Source organism: Suillus fuscotomentosus (assembly GCF_016647785.1).
Source record: "Suillus fuscotomentosus strain FC203 chromosome Unknown F5891scaffold_8, whole genome shotgun sequence".
Taxonomy (NCBI): Eukaryota; Fungi; Basidiomycota; class Agaricomycetes; order Boletales; family Suillaceae; genus Suillus; species Suillus fuscotomentosus.
The window spans coordinates 140,949-159,940 of NW_024539520.1; the positions used below are offsets into that span (position 1 = coordinate 140,949).

The 18,992-nt window shown below is 43.9% G+C and overlaps 2 protein-coding genes across 2 annotated transcripts; one reads left to right on the forward strand and one right to left on the reverse strand.

Annotated features, from left to right (window-relative positions):
- Positions 1-17,164: 17,164 nt before the first annotated feature.
- F5891DRAFT_1183583 (uncharacterized protein) lies at positions 17,165-17,643 on the reverse strand (the record flags this gene model as incomplete). The annotated part of the gene is made up of 3 exons (XM_041366300.1): positions 17,165-17,331; positions 17,385-17,516; positions 17,586-17,643. 3 exons carry the CDS (start codon positions 17,641-17,643, stop codon positions 17,165-17,167), a joined length of 357 nt encoding a protein of 118 aa, XP_041230512.1.
- An 82-nt stretch (positions 17,644-17,725) lies between these two features.
- On the forward strand, positions 17,726-18,404 carry F5891DRAFT_1183584 (uncharacterized protein; the record flags this gene model as incomplete). Its single annotated transcript, XM_041366301.1, has 2 exons — positions 17,726-17,935; positions 17,991-18,404. The coding sequence occupies 2 exons, from the start codon at positions 17,726-17,728 to the stop codon at positions 18,402-18,404; spliced, it is 624 nt and encodes a 207-aa protein (XP_041230513.1).
- Between the last annotated feature and the right edge of the window lie 588 nt (positions 18,405-18,992).

Genomic DNA, 18,992 nt, shown 5'->3' on the forward strand with positions numbered 1-18,992 from the left:
GGTCAAACAAGATTTGATGTGATGAAGGTAATTACCTTCCGAGTTTTTGTGGGTGACTCGGTGTTGCCAAACAAAAGGCTTTTTACCCCTATATATGCATGTTAGCGCTAGGGCTTTGATGTAGAATAAAAAAGACGACCTTGAACTTGAGGTTGACTATGGACGGAATGGACTGATGAGGGAACATACGTCAAATGCTATGGCCTAGAGTGGTCCGGTCATGACTCATTAAAGAAACTTGAACGGGGGGTAAATGAGCTTACCGCAATGATCAATAGGGGATCATATATTTGAGTGGCAGTGCGTGATGCTGATCTGGCGCGCATCAATTAATTGCTGGCGGGATGACACATAATGGGGACTTGTTGTTTTGTTTTCATGGAGCAGGGACTACAAGAACATTGATATTGATGCCGCAACTCTAAGTAAGTACTACATTAACATTGAGATCAAGACTCTACATCAGAACTATATTAAGGCTATACTTTGACTACCATTAAAGTGACGAGATGATGGGAAAAGAAAACCTATAAAGTAAGGTTTGGAGTATTAAGTAGTGAACACGGAGAATTGAACTCCGCCAGAGATACCCGAAGTGGCTGAGAGGCTGGCCGGCTGAGTGGTTGAGCAGCTGTTGGCAAGTTCCGTTGGAGTTTTGACTGGCTTGAATTCACTACTTACATTGTGAATCCCTGTTTTTTGGCTTTCTTTTCTCCTATCACAGTTGTAGTTCATATATCGTAGCACATACAGTGGCTCAAAAAAGTGTCTCGATGTTTCTGACTTTTCATGTAATTGCTTTATTATGAGCCAGGGTGTGGGAATATGACTATGCCGTAGGGAGGTGTCATAATGCTATACTTCTCAGCCTCATTTATGCTCCCTGTAGCGTGGGAATCTGATGTTATCATGTGCAGATATGGCTATTTGAATTTGGTGACTCATTGAGACACTTTTTTGACTTTCAGTTTGATCAACACAATCTCTATAATTATGATACTTTATGTGACCTCCTGTTGCTCTAATCACTTCTGCCACTCCTTTAGACCCTTTGCTTCTCTTCTAAACCAGCCAGGACCATCATCAATTCCTGGAGGCAGCAGAGTATTCATTGGAGACATCGTTGCTCGACAAGCACCTGCTCCCAAACCAATTCCTCTCGTCGTAGACCAAGACAAAGAAATCCCTGACACACCAGAACCCCAACCGAGATACAGAGCAAGATATGAAGCTCCCACACCTGACCCTGACAAAGAACCCTCAGAAGACGAAGAAGACGACATGCCTAAACCAGTAGAAAAGAAAATTGATACCCCCCCTAACTTCAATGGAGAAAGAGACACCTCCTCCAAGTTTATCTGACTCATCCACCTATATCTCACTATAAATGAGAAGATCTATGAAACAGATACTGAGAAGATTGCCTTTGCCCTCTCCTTTTTCAAGGAAGGCGCAGCAGCCACATGGATGGAAGACTTCATCAACCATGCCATGGAGATCAACCTAGAAACCAGTCAGCCTCATGGCTATGGAACTTGGGCAAAGTTTCTGGATGACTTTGCTGCCTCCTTTAACCCCATCGACTCCGTAGGTACTGCGTTGCACAAACTGCATAACCTCAAACAAGGAATGGATGTCAACGAGTACATCAACACCTTCAAACAGCTTTGTGGCAAAGCTGGAATCACGAACTTCGCTGCCAAGAAAGACTACTTCCTCCAAGGATTGAAACCCAAAGTCGTCCAGAAAATCTGTGACTCCAGAGATATCCCTGACACCTTTGATGGCCTTGTCAAAAAGGTTGTCAACATGGAGTCTGCTTACCAACTCCTGATGTCCCACTGATCCCACCACACTTCTCAGAATAACCGGAAAATGACCCCATGGTACACACCCACCAGATCCCACAATCCTAATGCCATGGACGTGGATCACATGACCAATGAAGCCAGAACCGAACATATGAAGAAAGGATTATGCTTCCTTTGTCACAAAGCAGGACATCATGCCAATGACCCTGAATGTCATCCCAAGAAGACCGGAGATGCCCGAAAGAAAGATAAAGGAAAGCAACCGGTAAGGCGAACTAAGCCTGACGATGAACAGACCTCAAGCAAGGTCGAAGATCTATCTGACGATGAAGATCTAGAAACCAAGAAAATGGATTTTTAGAATGGGAGCCTACCATAGCTTTAGAACTCCCCTGTCTCGATGTACGTACCATCAAGAATGTAGGAAAGACCAGAGAATTTAGGGTGCTGGTCACCGTCTTATCCTCTGAACATTGAAGCAAATCACTGGAAGCCACTGCTGTCATTGACACTGGCGCAGTTGCAACATTCATACACTGGATGTTTGTCAGAAAACACAAGATCACCACGCACGAACTATCAAAACCAATCAAGATCCGCACCACAGATGGAGAACTCTCCAAGCACACAGTCACACACTTCTGCCATCTCGCAATCAAGATTGATGACCGAGTCATGATAGGAAAGTTCAATGTCCTCAACATGAACGACAAAGACATGATCCTCCTCAGAAAACCTTGGCTGAATGCCATGAACCCTGACATCAATTGGACTGATGACACCCTCCGATTACCATCTACCCCTCGATCCATCAGACTCGAGAACATCTACCGAAAGAAGTGGGGAGTACACATGACCTACATGAAGTCCTCTGTGTCTGAAGAACTCAAGAAGGATGGAGATCACCCCGTCCGAAACCCTCTGCCTGTAAATGGCAAAAGAACCATAGAACAAATCAAACTTCAAGATGAAGAAGTGTTTCATGACTGCCTCGAAGAAATTCCCCCTACCATGCCTGATGTGACCATTCCTCCCCAATATGATACCAATTGGGACATACATATGGGACAATGTTCCCACCGAACCTTGGGAGAAGGATACCTTCCTCGCCTACAGGGTAGACGACCCTGCAATGTACACTCTCAATGACGATGAGGTACTGATCAGATATGCTGAAGATGGTTCTGAGGTAACCCTATTTGAAAACCTCACTTTCGACACGCCTCTCACTCATGATGGCACATCTGCCACCGAGATCCACCGCATGGCATCCCTGACCCCACTCAGACATCAATGGATCCTAAGGAAAGCTGAAGAAGACAAATATCTGAAGACCAGCAACAAAGCTCAAGAATTTGCTCTCAAGGATGCTCAAGAGAAGAAAAAGAAATCCTTTGAAGAACTTGTCCCCTCGTACCTCCATGACTTCGCTGATATGTTCGCCAAATATGGCTTAAATAAACTTCCCCCTTCCAGACCTGGTGTTGACCATAGAATCGAGACCAAACCAGGCTTCATCCCGAAATCCGCGAAAACCTACCCCTTATCCTCAAAAGAAACTGATGCTGTGAAAGCCTTCCTTGATGAACATATTTCCAAGGACTTTATCCAGCCTTCGAAGTCACCCCAAGCAAGTGGCTTCATCTTTGTAGGAAAGAAAGACAGTTCCCTTAGACCCTGCCAAGACTATTGTTACATCAACGAATGGACGATAAAGAATACCTATCCCCTCCCCTTGATTCCACCCCTGATCGCAAAGCTTCGCGATGCGAAATACTTCACTAAGATGGATGTCCGCTCTGGATATAATAACATCCTGATCCACCCTGATGACCGCTGGAAAGTGGCATTCACCACCTTGTTTGGACTCTTCGAACCAAAGGTCATGTTCTTTGGGCTGTGCAATTCGCCAGCCACATTCCAAGCTTACATGAATCAGACCTTCCAGAAAGAAATCAACAAAGGATGGATGATCGTCTACATAGATGACATCCTCATATTCTCGAAATCCCTAGAAGAGCACCGTGAAAGAACCCGCCGTGTGCTTGAAATCATCTGCAAAGAAACCCTCTTCCTGAAACCCGAAAAATGCCTATTCGATGTCCAAGAAGTCGACTATCTTAGCATGATCATCTGCCCTGGCCAAGTAGCCATGGATCCCGCCAAACTCTCTGGAATCAAAGATTGGCAGACCCCTACTTTGGTTAAAGAAGTCTGATCGTTGCTTGGATTCTGCAATTTCTACCACCACTTTATCTCCCACTACTCCGACCTTGCTCGTCCCCTGATCGACTTGACTAAGAAAGACACCAAGTTTGAATGGACACCACCCTGTACCGAGTCCTTTGAGAAGCTGAAGAAATGCTTCCTCTCTGAACCCGTCCTCCGAAGCCCCGACCCCTCCCGCCAATTCGCCCTTGCCACTGATGCCTCCCTTGTCACCACCAGAGCTGTCCTCCTTCAGATGGATGAAAACGGAGCATATCATCTGTGTGGCTATCTCTCCCAATCCTTCAACCCCACAGAATGAAACTACCAGGTATATGATCGGGAACTTCTCGCCATTATCCATGCCCTGAAGACATGGAGGCATTATTTGGAAGGAAACCTGCACCCTGTGATAGTTTTCACTGATCACAAGAACTTCCTCTACTTTCGATCTGCCCAGAACCTTACCCATTGCCAAGCATGTTGGCAATTAACCCTGAATGAATTCGATCTAGAACTCCACCATGTTGCAGGAAGCAAGCTCGCTGCTCCTGATGCTCTCTCTCGCCATCCTGACCATTCCACCGAAGCCTCTGACAATACTTATGTCATGCTACTTCCCAACTCTTTGTTTATCCGAATCCTTGACACAGACCTTGCCCAATCGCTGAAAGACGCATCCCTGACCCTCTCCAACCCTGTTATCCTCGCTGCTCAGCAAGCCCTCGATGGGTTGAATGCATCTCCTATGAAATCCGCACTTTCTGATTGGAAGATCAAAGATGGAACCCTATTCTACAAGAACTGTGCTTATGTTCCTTCTTCACTTCGCCACCGGATCCTCTCCCTCCACCATGATCACCCTACCACCGGCCATCCAGGACACTTTAAGACTGAAGAACTCGTCAAGCGAGATTATTGGTGGCCTGGCATGGGCACTTTCATCCGAAAATACGTAGAAGGTTGTGCCCTTTGTCAGCAAATGAAATCAAATACGCACCCCTCCTCCCATCCCCTGAATCCTATCCCCTCCACTGCACTCTGCCCCTTCTCGCAGATCTCCGTAGACCTGATCACCGACCTCCCTGAATTAGGAGGCTCTTATTCTATCATGGTCATGGTAGACCATGGCCTTATGAAGGGGGTAATTCTCTGTCCTTGCAAGAAAACCATCACTGCTGAAGGAGTTGCCCAACTCTTTTTCAAGAAAGTCTTCCTCCGCTTTGGCCTCTATGACAAAATCATCTCTGATAGAGGACCACAATTCGCCTGTAAGCTTGCAAAAGAACTTGGAAGACTCCTCGACTATGAAGTCGCCCTCTCCACCGCTTACCACCCTCAAAACGATGGACAAACTGAACACCTGAATCAAGAGCTTGAAACCTACCTTCGCATCTACTGCAAATCCACACCTTCTGAATGGGTCAAGCACCTTCCTATGGCTGAATTCGTCCATAATCACCGAAAACACAAACCTCGCAATGCCTCCCCTTTCTACCTCATGATGGGCTATGAACCCCAAGGAATCCCCTATGCTTTCCCTGAATCATCCATCCCTGCAGCGGAAGAACAAATCAAGCATCTCCAGAAGATCCGAGAAGAAGCCTTATTCTGCCACAACCTTGCAATACAATGCATGGCTGATCAGACATATGGAAAGAAGTTTGTACCCTGGAAACCTAAAGACAAGGTTTGGCTCTCTGCTGCGCACCTCATCACACACCTTCCCTCCAAGAAGCTCGCTCCTAAGCGATATGGACCCTTCAAAGTAGAAGAAGTCCTTTCCCCTATTACATTCAAGATCCGACTCCCTCCCTCCTGGAAATCACACCCTGTCTTCCATGCTTCTGAGCTATCCTCCTATCATGAAACAGAAATCCACGGACCCAACTACCCTGAACCACCCTCTGACCTCGTCAATGGACAAGAAGAATATGAAATAGAAGCTGTTCTCACCCACAAGGGAAATGTAAAAGGAAAACGACACTTCCTTGTGTCATGGAAAGGGTACCCCAACTCTGAAAACTCATGGCTCTCTGAAAAGGAACTTGCCAATGCCCAAAAAATCTTGAAAACCTATAAAGACCGCCTCAGACTTGCTAGACTCCTCATCTGACCACACACAAACAATATGCATGCCTCCAAGAAATCCTCTTCCTCTTCTGCATCCTCTCTTGAAATTCATCGTTCCGACCTTGCTTTCTGTGAGAGACAAGCCCTTGTTGAAGCCGCCCTTCTATCTCGTGACTGTATCCTCCCCCTCGAATCATTCTTCTGTGAAGATCTGGATGCCCTAGTTTAGATCACCACTTTCCATACTGCCAACCTCACCATTGCCTATACCAACTCCATGATGATCGACGACAAAGCTAGACTCGTTGTCTCCCAGCAAGTGAAGGTCAAGTACCTCACCCTCCGTCACCTGATGGATAAAGGAATTGAGTCGGCCATGGCTCTTCCTGATTTCCCCAGACCGGATGATTATTTACATTCCTCTTGCTATTCTATGTCCCTTTCTCCAGAACCCATGACACAGACCATCTCTACCTCCCCTTCATCCTCTGACGATGATACCCCTATCCCCATTCCACCACAGTCCCAACTCGCTGTTCACTCCCTGGGAAACCCACGCCGTGAATGAAAGAAAAGGAGAGAGACCATCTCCTTCGGCATCAGACTCTCATGTCCCATTAATCCCTCTCCTCCTCCTGTCAAAGAAGACAAAACATACATCTCCAACTCTGTCCATGCCCAATCTGAGGAAACATTCTGTGACCGCAATGGTGTCAACTACTCCACTATCACCTGTCGTTATTGCAATGAGGAAGGCCATCGCCAGATCAGGTGCCCCAAATATTTCTACTGTGTCTGCAACAAGCACGAACCACGCCACCTCTCTGCTAACTGCCCGGACCTTAAGGGCAAACACATCATCACCGCCAAACCTGGCACCCACACCTTTTATTATCAACTTAGGCAATGGGAAAACGAGAGAGACAATGAGGCAGACGAGTATGAAGGTCAATTTGCTAAAGACGCTGATCTCGACCCGGAACTTTACCAGAATTGTGATTGAAGTTGGAGACTTCAGACATTGACAGGAGGGTAATGTTACAGTGACCCCATCATTTTCCCATCATCACCTGCAGGACTATGCATGGACTATACTTCTTGATCCCTGTCTCACTTCTAGCACACCTCATGTCAACCATGAGGATTCCCCTTATCTCTGACTTCCTTTTCCTGTACTTCTACAAACACCTCATGGATTGGTCTGTGCACTTCTTCTGATGTATATAAACCCTAGTTACATACCTCTTGTACATTTCCTTAACTTGAATCTACTCAGTTCTCCCCAATACCTGACTAGGACCCGAGGGTGCCTCTGATCTAGCTCTTTGCGAAGAGACTAGCCTTTACTCGATCACTTCACCAGAGTTCTACCTCTGGTCGTCGTTCACTTGAACCCGTACTCTTGATCTCCTTTATTGGAGCTGTTACGGAAGACTCCATCTGAGTTTGTAACAGTTTGTGCAGAGGTGTGTCTCTTGAGTATACCAACTCCCTACAGTCCTTGAGGTCCAGTCCTATAGGAAAAAAAACCCAGCAGGTGAACCACCAGAAGAGGGGGAGGTACACTATACAATAAAGGATTACCCTATGGTCCTGAGCTCCTGATACATTTTTTCTATTGTTGAATAGATGATTGAGATATAATTTCAAAGTCTATTCAGCTAGAAATGAACACATAGGAACATATTTTGTATTTTTATGTATATATGCCATATCCATTTAAGCACCAAGTCTCAACTACCGATTACTACATAAGTCCTGACACTTGATAGTTGATAGTCAGTATTCGAGCTCTGAGTGCCAATATTGCCTACCAATATCTCGGTCAAATGATAACCAAACCAAGACCCAAGTTCCAAACCTGACTACTGAATACCAAGTATCAGTACTTGGGACTCAGGACTATTGGCTGGAGTACCCAACTATTGATTCCCAGGTACCGAGAATCAGAACAAAGTACTGAGTACCTGACTACTGATTCTCGGATACCAAGTATCAGAACTAAATACCGAGTACCCAACTACTGATTCTTGGGTATCGGGTATCAGAACCAAATACTGAGTACTGATTCCCTTGTACCGACTACTGAGTAATGAGATAACCAATTGACAAGAAAAAACTACCAATACACTCACCTTGGCTCAGACTACAACTTTTGTTCAGGAACTTAAACACAATAATAACTTTCATTTTTCATCATCGCCAATGTTTCAGATTTCTTTAGCTTATATCTCAGTCAAATGATAACTGATGGATAAGAAAAGACTACCAATACACTCCCCTAGACTCAGACTACAACCTTCGGTAAATGTGGCATACATGTTTTTGGCTTTGGGTTTCAGGATTCGGCCCTCAGCACTCAATGAACATGTTGCACACCAGGTTTTGAGTTTCGGGTTTCAGCACTTGAAACTCAGTGATTTGTGCAACAAGTGACAAATGGAAATGTTGCATATATATTTTCAGGTCTCGGGCTTTCTGGTGAAATTGTGGTCCCAGATGAACCAGGCAACCTCCTGCCAGAATATGATTCTTCTGATGAGGAGATGGATGTTGAGGTGAAGGTTGATTGTCCTGGTGAGGAGATTGAAATGGCTACATAATTGCTCAGTGATAGATGTACATAAATCTTTTTCAATGCATGTTACCTATGCCACAATTGAATAATTCAATCATTGAGTCCCAATATCCAGAACTCAAAACTGTAGATTGAGGTAGATATCACCTGAAACCCAAACACCCTAACACCTGAATGTCAAATTTTCACAGTGCTGAACCCCGAGTGCCAGGTGCTGGGTGCTGAGTCCCGAAACACAGAACTCAGGACTTGACAATTAAAATGAAACACATTTTTCAGACATGTTTGAATCAGCCTACATATATCCATAAACATTTTACTAACCCCCAAACCCCAACAGATATCTTTGTCCAGTCCCACATATCAAGTCCCAAGATCCGGGACCCCTGAACCCCGGCAGTCCACAATTTCAGGGTTTGGAGGTTGGTAAAATGTGTATGGATATATGGAAGGTTGATTTAAACCTTTTTGAAAGATGTCGCATATCAAATGTCATGTCCCGAGTTTCAATTTCTGGGTTGTGGGAGTGCTGGGTCCTGAAGCCTGGAGTCCTGAAACCCGGAGTTATGTCAAATTTTCAGTGCTGAACCCCAAGTGCCGGGTGCTGGGTGCCAAGTCCCGAAACCCGAAACCCAGAACTCAGGATTTGACATTTGAGATGAACAACATTTTTCAGACATGTTTATATGAACCAACATATATCTATAAACATTTTACTAATCCCCAAACCCCGAAATATATTTTTGTTGTCTCACATACTGAGTTCCAAGTTCTGGGACCCCCAAATACTGAAACCCGAAACCCAGCAGTCCACAATTTCAGGGTTCAGGGGTTGGTAAAATGTGTATGGATATATGAAAGGTTGATTTAAACATTTTTGAAAGATGTCGCATATCAAATGTCAAGTCCCGAGATTCGATTTCTGGGTTGTGGGAGTGCCAAGTCCTGAAGCCTGGAGTCCCGAAACCTGGAGTTCTGAAACCTGGAATTCGAAACTTGGGACTTGACATTTGATGGGACATCTTTCAAAAATGTTTAAATCAACCTTTCATATATCCATACACATTTTACCAGCCCCCGAACCCTGAAATTGTGGACTGCCGGGTTTCGGGGTTTGGGGGTCCCAGAAATTGGAACTCAGTATGTGAGACAACAAAAATATATTTCAAACATGGGTAAGTCAATGTGTTTGTCAATCAACTTGATTGTAAATCAAATTTTATTGATCTCCCCAAATTTTCCAAGTTTCACGTTCCAAGTTCCAGTACCCCCGAACCCCAAAACCCAAAACCCAACAGTCTACAATTTCAGGGTTCAGGGTTGGTAAAATGTGTATGGATATATGAAAGGTTGATTCAAACATTTTTGAAAGATGTCTCATCAAATGTCAAGTCCTGAGTTTTGAATTCTGGGTTTTGAAACTCCAGGTTTCAGGACTCGGCACTCCCAAAACCTGGAGGGCTTTAGATTCTGTGGTCGATGGTAAGTATATGCACTCATAGTGTACATGTATCCTATGTCTTTGATTTGCTGGTGGCTACATCAGCTGTATGTCTTGATGAAACATATGTAGGCTCACCCATATATGTATCCATCTATATACAATTCCCCCATGTCAGCCCACCCATCTATGTATTATCCCCCATGTTGGCCCACCCATCTATATAATACATCTGACATCAGCCCACCTGTCTATATAATTATACCCCACCTCGGCCCACCTGTCTATGTAATAAATATTTTATTGCACCCTCGGGCCTACCCATCTATTTGATATTCCTTTTGTCAGCCCACTTGTATATGTAATACACCCCACGTCAGCCCACCCATCTATGTAATATTCCCCTACTTCGGCCCACCCATATATGTAGTACACCCCTGTCAGCCCGCCTGTCTATATAACAATATTTGCCTTACATCTCTCTTCAGCCCAGCTGTCTAGAATATCCTACTCTACATATCACCCAGATGGGCCCACCCATCTCCATGAATGATCATATTCCCTTGGCCCATTTGTCAACATCAAGGATATATATCATTGGCATACATGGGCCCACCCATCTCCATTGGAAATAATATGTATCCCGGCCCATCTGTCATCATTGAGAATATACACAACATAGGTCCATAATCCGCTGGTACGTCTTATACAGGATATTATGTAGGTCGGGTGGCCCGTATAATATGGAATTTGTCACTGAAGGGGCTCTTGCCTGGGCCTATATGGCTTCGAAGTGACATTCATCAATAGACTGCTGCACACGTCAGAACTTCAAAAGACTTGCAACGGTCTCACCATTTACATTTAGTACTATCAAGTGAGTTTCTTGCAGTATACTTGTCTGAGTATGGCATATGATATTTTACTCTGTTACATACCATCATCTCAACATTGCAACCACTTGGATGGGGAATATATCCTGCAAATTCTGTCACTCAAATGCTGATCTGCTGTGGTGGACCAACTTGGATATCAAATCCTTTCTCAGTATGACCAGTAAAAAATGGCTCCAGTTATGCTTAGCGCGACTGTTCTCTGGACTGCAGCTAGCTGCCAAGACATACCTATTGAACCTCATTGTTCCTTCATTGAGCTGTTGCTATAGATGGATCTGAACCAAAGGTTCGCTCTATAGGTGACTCCTATGTGATATTTCCAAGTCAGTTCTTGATCAACCAAGAGACTGAGGGAACGATGGTGCTCATTTGAGTGCATGGTGGTGTCATCATTATGCCCATTGTTGTTGCCATGTTTGTGGTTGTGGTCGCGGTCATTCCAGTGGCTTAAACACCATGGACATTTACCTGGGTCTAACTGGAGCCTCAGCCCAAGGGCCCTGTGGCCTAGTGCTGCCGCAGTCTTGTTCTGCGAAAATATTAAACCTAGAACCAGACCCTCGCAGCAGTTCAGAACAGTTGGATTTGGTTTTTTTTTGTGTCCTTAACTTTAAAAAAAATTCCTAAATTACAGTGGCTCAAAAAAGTGTCCCAATGTTTGTAGGTTTTCATGTAATTGTGTTATTGCGAGCCAGGGTGTGAGAATCTGACTAAGCCAAAGGGAGGTCCCAAAAAGCTCCGCTTCTCGGCTACAATTATGTCCCCTATAGCGTGAGAATCCATTGACGCTGTGCGAAGATATGGCTATTTTAATTAGGTGACTCATTGGGACACTTTTTTGAGTTTCTATTAAAATATGAAAATCAGATCATTTAGACATGACACCATTTACAAATATATATATAAATGGTCCCATATTGACAATATGGTCTCATTTTAATATCCTTTTTCTCTCCACCTCTGGTCTATCTATCAGGCAGATTGCCTCCAAAACTGGTCTGGGGAAGTCAACTATTGCCAGGGTTATCAACCAGAATATTCCCAACAAAGAAAATGTCAAAATGGGTCGTCCTTCTAAACTTACTCTGCATGACAAAAGAGCTCTTGTTCATCATATTATATCTGAAAAGGCCTCTACTGCTGTTCAAGCCACAAAATACATCAATTTCATCATCACTACCACTGTCTCCACTCAAACAGTCAGGAACACCCTCAAGGAAGCCAATCTTAAAGCTGTAGTCAAGAAGAAGAAACCCCTACTGTCACCAGCCCATAGGAAAAGGAGACTAGCATTTGCTTTAAAGCACCAGCACTGGACTATAGAGGACTGGAAGAGAGTTATTTGGTCAGATGAAACTAAAATCAATAGGATGGGGTCAGATCGTCAAGAGTATGTTTGGAAAAAGGCAGGAGATCCACTTGGAGAAAAAGAAGTGAAAGGTACTCTTAAGTTTGGAGGAGGAAATATGATGGTGTGGGGCTGCATGGGGTGGCATGGGGTGGGAATTCTATGTGAGGTGGAGGGGAGGATGAATGCAGAGCAGTATGTCTCCATTCTGGAGGAGTGTCTGCTCAAAAGCATGCAAGAATCAGGTATTGATGAAGAAGACATTATCTTCCAACAAGATAATGACCCCAAGCATACCTCAAAGTTGGCCACCAAATGGTTTGAGGACCATGATATTACTGTCCTATCATGGCCAGCACAGTCTCCAGACCTCAATCCCATTGAACATCTTTGGGAATTACTCAAGAGAATGCTTGCTGCCTATCAAGACCCACCTAATGGACTATTTCAGTTATGGGAGAGAGTTGTAGTAGAGTGGGGAAAGATTGCTAAGGAGGAGTGTCAGAAATTGATAGAAAGTATGCCTAGGAGGGTAGCAGCAGTCATGAAAGCTAAGGGAGGAAACACTAAGTACTAGAATTATAGAGATTATGTATAATTGATTCAAACTCAAAAAAGTGTCCCAATGAGTCACCTAATCAAAATAGCCATATCTTCGCACAGCGTCAATGGATTCTCACGCTATAGGGGACATAATTGTAGCCGAGAAGCGGAGCTTTTTGGGACCTCCCTTTGACTTAGTCAGATTCTCACACCCTGGCTCGCAATAACACAATTACATGAAAACCTACAAACATTGGGACACTTTTTTGAGCCACTGTACATAGTGAGATATTTTATGTGAAAAACCAGACCACAGGTCAACAGAATATCATGGGTGATGTGTGATATCAGTATTTTAACCATTGCAGACTGAGATAGACATGAAAGTAATTGAAGACGAGGAATTCCCATCCATCATCAGCACACCTGCAGGTGTTGCCTCCATGTGCCATGCTACGTTGTCACCAAACATGCTCGTGTTGAACTGCCTTTTGGGTCAATGACCCACATTAAATGCAGTTGAAATGTTCATATGGAGGCATATAAATTTGAACATCCTAAGATTGCCAGTCAAGTTCAAGTTGAAAATCTAGTATAAGTGGCAGCAATGCTCAACGTGGGAAGTCGGTGAAGTACAAATTCGATGAAGTACTTTATGTTTGTACAAGAGCTGTGAATAACAAGGCTGTGCGAATATTGTATACACTACCCCACTTCTTTAATATACTATGCCAGCAACACCTATCCCTATGTAGTATTATAAAGTAATAAAATGTGTTTGGCTATAGTGCCTGCTTTCTGCGCTTAGCTTGTGAATTTTGGCCGCTCCCCTCAGCACTTCCAGAAATTTCACCCACAGAATGCTTGCCTTTGATGGGGGGTGAAGTACCTTGTACTAAGCTGCAGAGATGTTTGACCCACCAGTCTTTCATGGTCAGCACGGGATGATATTGTCGGCAGGAGCATGAGTAAAAACTCCCTCACATCGGTCGCTCACGAGCAGTCAATGGTCCTCAGAGACTTGGAGTTTAAATTGTTGGCACTTTAGCCACTTTATTATTTGCGCGTCATACACAATCGAGAGCTAGAGAGCTAGAAAGTGCATTTTTGTCCTCCACATTTGCAAGGATGAGCCTGGAGGTAGATTCATGTCAAACCTCAAAGGACAATAAATGTGAAAAAAAGCCATGTGGCAGATCTAGAAGCCGTACATCATACTACTAACAACTATAGCTGCTAATCTATATGTTATGACCAACCTAAATCACAAGTTTTCACACTGCCCATGTCCACATCTGCCACTTTACATGCTCTCAACCATCATGGACTTTACAGATATACTTTTATGGTACATGGTAACATCAAAATGGAAGTTCAAGAACCCACCTTTCACGCCCGATGCTCAGATGTCAGCTCTGATCTGAGTCATGGCGTGAAAATGTAGGCATTAAAGTGTGTCCTCAAACTGAACACATCAAAACTGCTACCAGTAAGGAGATGGCATAAGAATCATATATGATGCAATCATCAGAGATCTGGCAGTATAGTATAGTCTATTGTAATACTAGGACCACGAAACTGTTGAATTTCAGTCATATTCAGGTGAACATTGACAAACTTCACAAACTTTCTCCCATGAAACATGGTCAATGATTGGAGGAGCACTGCATAAAATCCTTGAAAGCTTAAGGTGTTGACCATCAGCATCATGCATTAACTCATGCTGACTTTGAAATAATATCCTGATAAGTTAGTTCTAGATTATTCGAGTCATGTGCATGATGGCATAATCTCTGTGCCAGCTTGGTTCCTCCAACAAGTTTGTCCGTCCACAATCATAGTCCTGTGTTGTTGTATTACCTTTAATTCAGCCATCTGATGTTGGCTTTCAGATGCAGTATCAAGTGTTGTCTCACCACATTAAGCCTCGACCTCACCTTGCCAAGTTCAATCTACCCTCTATATTCTCTACCACCATGTTAAGCCTTAACCATGGCAATTTTTTTGTATCCTTGCTTATTGTCTGTTAGGCTGAGCGCTATGTTGGACATTATCTGCATGTATGTAGTTCTATTGTTTACAATCTTTTTAAGTCTTAATATTGTATCTTTGACAATGGGTCCAGCGTGAGTGAGAACGATGGAGCCTTCTAGAGGCAATAGGGAAGAGGTGGTATGGAGTGGCTTTGGTGGAGTTCTTGGTCTTTCTTCAGTGATGCTCTCATCTGCTCTTCTTCTTCTTCTAAGAGGGGGGGGGGGGGTCACATCACTGAAGGTGCATTTGAAACACTTTGTGCATGCTATGTATTTCTTTAAGTATGGCATGTCGGGCTAGGCCAAGAATCGCTCATACCAAACAACTTTATAAGCTCTCAACTCATATCAACAATTACACCTACCTATACCGCATCAACCATAGCACATGCTGTGTCAAACCTCATCACTTCTACTGTCACACCTATGCCTCGTCAGTGCATCAAACACAGGGCACCCTGTGCAACACTTCAACTGTTCATGTAACTTAGGTATATCTTAGATCTTTCATAATGTATGCCAAAATTGCATGCTGGTTCTGTGAGAATGTTCCTGGTGCTTCTGGTTAGGTTGAAATATGGCTTGGTGGCATGCCTTTGGTGCACACTTTCACTCTCATTGCTTATCGAAACATCAGTGATTAATTTCAAAAATGCACCAAAGCTCGAAACAAGGAATGGAACAACAGCATGCCGTTGATGATGGCTTGGGCTGATCTCATGAAAAGCTATCCTAGCAACAGCTTTGTGGCTGATATGGTGATTGAGTGCAAGTGTCTGACCACACTAGAAGCAAGTATTCTCAAGGATTTGCTAGGAGACCATGTCAGTAATGAGAGTGGTACATATGGGAACGGTATGAAGTTGAAGGAAATCCATTAATGAGAGGAAAACAATGATAACAGGTCCAAAATCCTTCAAGTTCCTTGGGGTTTCAAAAGTGGAGGCACCCCTTACAGGCAACAACCTAACTGTTTCCATACCGGGAATAGATACACCTCAAACCCACCCCCCATGTCAATATGATAGCACCTCTCACAAACCACAACAAGCACCAAGGGACCACCATACCCCCCACCCCATACACAGAAACAGGCCATCCACCTGCACTGGAGACGAACCACTCCAAATAGGGTCAGCCATTGAACCAAATGCCCACCGGCAGGCTGGCAGTGGCAGTGGCACAGCGGCAGCAGAAGCATAGACAAGGACCAGAAAACTAGGCCGACATTACAATAGCCACACTAAATATGAAAGGCTGATTATCTCATGGTTGCATCATCACAGCCACCTGCTACAATGTGGCAAGGACCTTCAAATGCCTCTTCCATGCAGTCTACCAATAATCACTTATCTCATGCAGCCATGCACCATAGTCAATGAAGTATCACTTCTGGACCATTTGGTCATTCTTTAGCCAGCCCCCGTGGGTCAAATGGTAGTTCAAGCAAGTGCTCTGTTAGGTCTAGTACACCAGCACCCGATACGCCGCCAGTGACCTTTAGACTTAACCTTATTCCGTATTCTGTGAGGTTTCCTGCGAGAATATTGTATTATGAAGCTAAATTTGGTTCAGGTGACAGGAACCTCATCAGACAAGGCTGATCCCTTTCAGGGACAGTTGAAGCTTTATGCAGCAAAGCTTCTGCCACTACAATGTCGCTTGCAGAAATACAACCTGTCTTTTCTTGCCATAGTACATTTAACCACTGCCAACGAACCTGTATGGTAACAGATTAGTTCTCAAATGACTTCACACCTAGTCTCCTATGACTTAACCCTTGCATTTCCACAAGAAGAACTCTGTTCTGAATATGACTTTTGTTTTGAAGGTTATCAGTTCTTGCAAGCCAGTTATCAAAAGAATGGAAGTTGGAAGATGAGTGCTTGTGACCTTCCTGGGCACCTCATTACAGTCGAGCACCTCAGAGAACGTGTGAAGTTTATACCAAACCCTAGTTCTTCTGAGAACTTCCCAGTTTTCTGGTGTAGTATGTTTCTTGCTAACTTTAATGTTTGGTGATATATTACAGCTCTTTTCATCAAGGATGACAGTGGCATGATTTTTTCATTCAAGTAGGAAATGGTAGACTTAGATAAATTTTGCTTGTGTAGCCCTACAGTACTACCATTATTATCATCTCTGCAATATGCAATTCCGCAAAATCAGCCACAATGTGAAACTTGCAGCAATCCGACTCCATGAATGAGACCCTCTAAACCTCTGCAATATCCTAGATTCCTGTGGATTTTCCGAGTGCACCTGGTTTTGGATTTTGAGGCTCTGGCGCAAAACCAGCGATGTTGTGGCTTGCAGGTTTCTTCATCTCAGCTGCAGAGGTGATGCTCATGATAAAGGTAACCTCTTTTATCTGTGCCAGAGGCTTAGGGTCAGAAGGTGCTGCAAAAGAAACAATCAAGACATGGTTCCATGTAGTAGGAATCATTAGTTACAGTTTTTATTTCTGTGCTTTTGCTTTCTGGATGTTGTAGGAGGTGGTGTGAGCATCTTTGTGGGCTGGGACTGCACAGGCTCATCATCTTTGCCGTCGTCATTAGCATCAGATTCCTTATCCGCATCATCCTCTGAAGGTCACTCGTTTCGAGTATTGTTGCCATTAGGGCCATTGTAAATGGAATCAAGGTCACTCAGACTATCATAATCTAGTAGACTCTTGTGTTTTTTAGAGGCAGGGATAGTTATAAATGCCATCATAATAATAATTCCAGGAGAAGATAGTGTACAGCGAACAAAATGTTGGCAAGTCTAACATTTTCTAATTGAACAAAAAATCATGCCACTGCCATTCTTTATGCAAAGAGCTGTAATTTCTGCCATAGGTCCGACTATTGCTAACATGATGGGCAGTCTTTCTCTCCCTCTGTCACTCCCAGCTGGCAGGCATACATGTCTCGCCAGTCGTGTCTTTGATACCTTTAAGACAGCTGTGCTAGTCGAGGACTCAGATAACCCAATGTGTTTTGACTCTTGCCCCAACATTTCGGTATGTATCAAACAATATCATTGGGTCGCAAAGAATTGATTTCATTTACCTACAGGACAAAGCTGCTAGTCATGGTGGCCTGCCAGGATTGGGTGATACATCCCCCTTTCAAATGTTGCCTCACTTTCTGCCGTCGACTTTACAAATATCCTCAGGCTCATCATCTGTATCATTGCTCACTTCAACATCATTGCTCTCATCATCTGTATCATCACTCGCCTCAATGTCTTCCCTTCCATCTTCATCGAGCCCTTCACTTCCATCTTCATCAGCCTTGTGTTGGTCACAACTTTTGTTGCCACAACCCTACCAAGGTATTCCAGTCAGGGACTCCACCCTGCTTCAAGCACTTCTTGAAGATGCCAAGGCAGTTGTTACTGAGTGGCAACAGAATATTATCAACTGCTTGTGGAGTCCTGCATTACCTGATGGACGGGATATTTCCTTCTTTGTCCCCTCAAAAACCTGACTCTTCTGATATTACCAATGTTTTGATGCTCATGGTCGAGGGCCCATACCTTCAGACAACTGCCATGGGTTTTGCATCATTTGTCTGTCGAAAGTTGGAAGGATTGCCAGTCTACCTACCTAAGCATGTCGCAATCCCATTAAACTTTGACATTCACAATATATTTCATCCAGAGCGCACCTGGAACGTATATGTTATACTCATTTGTGATTTGACTTATCATACTGATCTATCATTTAGAGGATATGCTATAGGTAGTGGCATAGAGTGTTCTGTTCTGCGAATAGCTATGAAGGAAGTCTGCTGTAACCAGAAGCTTGTAAAAGGAGGAGCTGATGGAGACACTGGATATCATGACCTTAACCTCCGCACCAACTCAATCATTCTGGTATGATTGATTAGTTTCCATGTCTTAGGCTTTCTTGCAGCAACCTATCTTTTCATCACAGGCCATGGCCCTGCACCTTTGTCCCCTGCCATCCTTCTGTTTGTGATTGGTGGCTGGGAAGCATTGTTCAACCTTAAGCTCATTGACCTTGTACTGCCATCAAAAGCCATTATGTTATGTTGATGGCCATGAACCTATAA